The sequence below is a fragment of the Hypomesus transpacificus genome, unplaced genomic scaffold, assembly GCF_021917145.1.
Source record: "Hypomesus transpacificus isolate Combined female unplaced genomic scaffold, fHypTra1 scaffold_313, whole genome shotgun sequence".
Classification (NCBI taxonomy): Eukaryota; Metazoa; Chordata; class Actinopteri; order Osmeriformes; family Osmeridae; genus Hypomesus; species Hypomesus transpacificus.
Genome location: NW_025813841.1, coordinates 95,482 through 100,808, shown reverse-complemented (window position 1 = coordinate 100,808; position 5,327 = coordinate 95,482). Strand labels below are relative to the sequence as shown.

Below are 5,327 nucleotides of genomic sequence, written 5' to 3'. Positions count from 1 at the left end.
GGCAACGTTACTGTCCTATTGGGCTTTTGTGTTTAATTTGGATTAGACTGTGAGAATGCTTCTTAATGATAAAAGAATATAGGCTACAGTTGAAATTTCATTTTAACTGCGTTTTTAAATTGCTCGACCAGTTGGCTTGTTTTTAAGGTCATCATTTTTTAGTCCAATGTGGAAAAGAGACGGTAAGTGTGAATGCCAAACATGAATTCCGCTTTCATCGTTTTAATAGGATATTTTTACAGATTTATTGACAGCTTCTAGGCCTCGGAAAAAAAATAGTCTAGAATTGAGTCAAAGGCCAAGTAGTCAATCTTAAAATCACAATATTTACCTTTAAAATCCAAAAGAAGCTCACACATCCCATGTCGCTGATTATTTTATAATTGCAATAATTAGGCTGTATGGATTTTTTCTCCGCGGTGCTGACATTAATAAAGAATGTGCAGCAATAGTTAAGAGGACCATTGGAACTTTGGAGGGTAAACACTCCGCCATAGACGCTTGGTCCCTCCTCTCCTGGGCTCTGATTGGATCCAAGCAGCCCTGACGACATATATGAAGCCTGACCGTTCTAAGATGATGCTCGGTTATGGATTTAACACGAACGGTTTCTCCCTGTGGGTGGAAGTGAAAGGTCCGGAGTTGTCTCGCCAGCCAACGACTGTTGTTCGGTAATTCTCGTTCTATCCGACATCCAACTGTTACTGCGTTCCAAACGGGTGCGACTTTATAAACAGGTCTGGAAAGGAATCGGTCCCCGGTGCTCTGCTTGAGCAGTGTGTGTAATGGAGTTGGCTCGGTGTCTTGGTGGACTTGCACCATACTGCATATGAATGTGTAAGTAGCTGATACGTTGCTGTATTTAAAACTCAAACTAAGACTTGTTTTAAGATTAGAAGTTTGGCCATCCATATAAAAACACCAGATGCAGTGAAGAAGGACTTTATGGGTCACGCATAAAGGGCAGTGCTTCACGAATCACAACAGCGCCCTTTAACTTTTTTATGAGGATAATTTAGCCTAAAAATATCTGGGGAGCCTGATTGTAAACCTAGAAAGAGAGACAGAGGAGAGAGCACTCAGCACGTCCGTGGTTGTCTGCAGAACCGGGAAGTTTTCGGTCTGCATCGCCATGAGTTTGGTCGGTGGCTTCCCACACCATCCGGTCATGCATCACGACGGTTATTCCTTCGCTGCAGCGGCGAGCCGCTGTCACGAGGAGAGCCCGTACTTTCACGGCTGGTTGATTAGCCATCCAGAGATGTCCCCGTCGGACTACGGAATGGCCCCGTCCTACAGTCCCGAGTACGCTACCGGGGGACCCGTCCTGGACCACGCTCACTACGGGGGAGTCCCCGGGGCTGGCGCCGTTGGGATGGGACCCCGCCCCGTCAAAAGGAGACCCACTGCAAACCGCAAGGAGCGACGCAGGACACAGAGCATCAACAGCGCGTTCGCGGAGCTCAGGGAATGCATCCCTAACGTACCTGCGGACACCAAGCTGTCCAAGATCAAGACGCTTCGCCTGGCCACCAGCTACATTGCCTACCTCATGGATATCCTCGACAAGGACGAGCAGGGGGGCGAGGCTGAGGCCTTCAAGGCCGACTTCAAGAAGGCTGATGCCAAGGAGGAGAGGAGGAAGAAAGACGTGGTGAGTAAACGAAATTGTTGGTTTCTGTTATAATGTAGCCGGGTGTAAAGTATAGGCCCTTGGCTAATTTAGACGAGAAGCAAACAGAGGAAAAGACGAGGGAAATAGAAGCACACACTTTTTCATTAGTAGCTGACATCATAGCTAAATTGTAAGTAAGTTTTAAAAGCCAGTGAAAATATGTCTGCAAGGCAAATATGCAGACACTACATGAGCTTCAGACAGACGCAGTGGAGGGGCCTACTATTAAGCTGTAGTGGCTATTTTAAATGAGATCAACTGTAAGGAAGATAAGGGTAGCCTTTAGGCTACAACAGATAGGCTATCATTGTTTTTATTATTAGTTAATTCTCATTAGTGGTTGCCAATATTAAAATGATTGTTAGCACTGTTCTATCTATTAGGCCTACAAGCCTATTAGTTATTTAGATGTTCTAATGCCCTGCAATTGTTTAAATGGACCAAGGATTGCTGAGAGCGTGATAATAGCCTATATAATTAGGCCCTACTGGTATTATCTAGCCTGGGTTCTAGACTGCTAGAGCCTGCTCCGCTCTATAAAACAGAGGAGAAAACACTTCCTGAAAGGCTAAATGAATTATAGCCTACCTACTTCTAATAGATTACAGTATTAGTGTTGATGACTAATGTGGCTATTCGTGCTATAGGCCTAAAGCTTAGCTTCGGTAAACCTTAGAACTTCGCAGACGCTTACGAAAAAACGAAAGGAAATTGTAATCAACTTGATAAATATTAAGCCATCGTTGTCAAGCGTGTAGTGCCACACTATAGACTATAGCCTACAAACATGAAGCTGAATTAATCTATGTCGAGGTCTGCCTACTACCTTTTTAGATTGTAAATATTTACAATGGTGAGCTCAAGAAATATTTCTACCAGTCGACAATATCTAGGCTACATTATGCTAACAATGGGCTGCATAAAGGACACTTCGCTTACACAGCCAATTATGTCGCTATTAGGGTTGCTGAATTTTAAGCCATTGTAGTTCCTAAATGAGACCTGTAACTACGCTTAGCCTATAAGCTATATTAAAATATGGGCCTATAGCTTGCAGGTGTAGACCGTACAGAGGTGTTAACGGCAGTCTATAGGCCTATACATTTTATACATGATAATAATTATAAAACACTCATTTGCTCTATTTATTCCAGAGTGAAGTATTGAAAAGTTCGGCGAGCAGCAACGACAAGAAAACCAAAGGACGGACAGGCTGGCCGCAGCATGTTTGGGCCTTGGAACTGAAACAGTGAAACGGCGCTTCCGCCTGCACACAGACTCTGACAGACTGCTAACTCAGTGTTCTCCTGCTTTATTTAATGGAATATTTATGTGCAATTTCCCGCTGCGGAGAGTGGATTTTTGAAGAAAAAACATTCCATTGTAAAGAGGAGGGAATCCCCTTGGTAAGGGACTCATGTTGTTATTGTTGTTGTTGCTGTTGCTGTCTTATTGTATAGGCTATCATGGTCAGTTGTTGTCCTAGAGTGAACCAAAGACATGACGGCCACAGTGGTGTATGTGAAGTGTAGGCTTTCTAGCTCTCTCTTTAAAAGTATTTCTACCCCCCCCCCCCCCACCCCTCCCTTCTCTCATTCTCTCTCATGGGTGAGGCAAGGCTATATCAATGGAGTTTATCTGATGTCATGGTGTTTTATTTGAGCAACAGTCTTGAAGAGTCCTGATGTCCTGGTTGTGGTAGACAGTATTTTGGTGGAGTGCAGACTGTTCTAGAGTCCACTCGATGCACTTCCGTCCGGAGACGTGGAATTAAAATAATATCTGAGATGTAAACAATGTAATTAATTCAATAAACCACTGTGTTTTTAAAAAATCACTTAAAAATCACTTTTTTGTTGCATACACTGAATTTACTTTTGCACACTTCAACGTTAGCATAGTAATATTTGAATAGCATAATAATATGTATGGGTTTGTGTCTGGTGTGCTGTGTGAGTCTGCATGCGCCAGTCTTGTCAAAACACTCACGCGATCCCATCAAGCACAGCTCCTAGAGCTGAAACATTCCCACGCGCGCGGCCTCGAGCTCGCCAGACCTGCCACAGGTGATCGTGTAAGAGATAAATAAAGAGACAAAGCCGACAGAATGAAACTGAATCTCCTTCCGGCCGGACGGTAGATTTATGTAGAGTTCTCCTGACTAATAATTACATCTACTTTACGGTATTGGTCAGAAGCGCCGCGTGCTTCCTCCGGGACCCCGTTACATTATTGTTTAGACCAGACTACGAGCTCGTGCATTAGTGTGGTGATCTAGACGCGAGGGAGCGGTCTCAGGAAGTGAGCGGGTAATAGCCTGCATGGTCTAAACACTCACAAGCACTAGAGGCTCTGTCTCTCTTTACGGCCTCATTCAGAATGGTCCACACCGTCATTTTGGCTGTGTATGCAGACAAGAATTAGGCTACATTATTAATTATTGGGTGACATGTTGCATAGGCTATAATTACAACCCCATTTACAGTTTAGCCTCTCTTTATCATAGGCCTCTACGTGGTATTATTAGCGTTTTTAAAATTATATTTAAAATTATTTTATACAGTCCATGTTAAATAAGGAATCACAGCTGGACCGTAGCAGTGTGACAATGTGGCATCAAAATGTAAAAAGCCAAATAGAGTAGGCCTATAGGCTACTCGTTTATAGCCTCATTATAACACAGCCTAGTAATATAACCATTTGTAATACTCTCTTTAAATGAAGACTTCAAGTCTCATGGAAGGGTTTAGGGGCTATTTTTTCCCACTGTGAGCATAGGCTATTTGCCGCAAGGGATAGGCTAAGGTACAGAATGATTTTACTCCTATTGTCGACTGACCAAACGCTAGATAAATTATTTAAATAAATATGCTATCAAAAATGTGTCTCGAACTAACAAACGCATGTTGTTCTTTATTTGAAGTGATTAGCCTGTCTAGTAGTCATTTGTTGAAGCAGTAGGCCTATAATAGCGGTTGTTAGGCTGAGTCCGTAGTAACAGACTCCTTCTATAAGTGAACACTCCACTCAGATGTAAACACCACAGAAATAGGCCCAGGCCTGAAATTCCTTTGGTTAATTATGGCAATCCACTCTTCTCACCCAAATCACTGCAGCACTAGACAGACCGGAGCCTGAAAAAATGTGGATTTTGACGTTAAAAGCGGTCGGTCGCGGGGAAGGTAGATAGTCAAGGCACGAGAGAGGGTCAGCTATCGGATGCTCATGTGATTGATAGCGTGCCTATCAAAATGTTGGGGCGGAGGGCGCGCAGGAGGCCTCTTCAAAACCGTTGTAACGGTAATGACCAACATTTGACCTCGTAGCCTACACATAAAACGTGTGTTGGCTAGTTATCAGGAAACAGTTGATAAAATCAGACAAAAATTACGATTTAATCGATAGATTGAAATAACCTATATCTTAAATGTAGCCTGTCAGCTGATATGTAGCCAACATAATAAGACAGTCTAATAGCCTATGGAGTGTAATTCTCCCAGTTAATGACAATGTTTTGTTCCATTTTACACAATTGCTTCGACTTGGGATGACAGACGTATCTGGTGTATAGTCAGAACACGGGGGGATGAGGAACAGGAGGGATGTTTCACGCGCGGCCGTGGTATTACCCTGACATTCTACTGACGAGTAA

At 43.3% G+C, this 5,327-nt stretch overlaps 1 protein-coding gene across 1 annotated transcript; it reads left to right on the top strand.

Moving 5' to 3' along the window:
• Positions 1–569: 569 nt before the first annotated feature.
• hand2 (heart and neural crest derivatives expressed 2) lies at positions 570–3,509 on the top strand. Its single transcript, XM_047016125.1, has 2 exons — positions 570–1,654; positions 2,830–3,509. Exons 1-2 carry the CDS (start codon positions 1,133–1,135, stop codon positions 2,926–2,928), a joined length of 621 nt encoding a protein of 206 aa, XP_046872081.1. The 5' UTR covers positions 570–1,132; the 3' UTR covers positions 2,929–3,509.
• Positions 3,510–5,327: the final 1,818 nt, after the last annotated feature.

What these genes read in the sequence shown, in the direction of transcription:
- hand2 (XM_047016125.1), top strand. Translation starts at nt 1,133, where the DNA reads ATGAGTTTGGTCGGTGGCTTCCCACACCATCCGGTCATGCATCACGAC. An exon ending in AGAGGAGGAAGAAAGACGTG is followed by an intron (nt 1,655 to 2,829) that starts GTGAGTAAACGA and finishes TATTTATTCCAG; the next exon opens with AGTGAAGTATTGAAAAGTTC.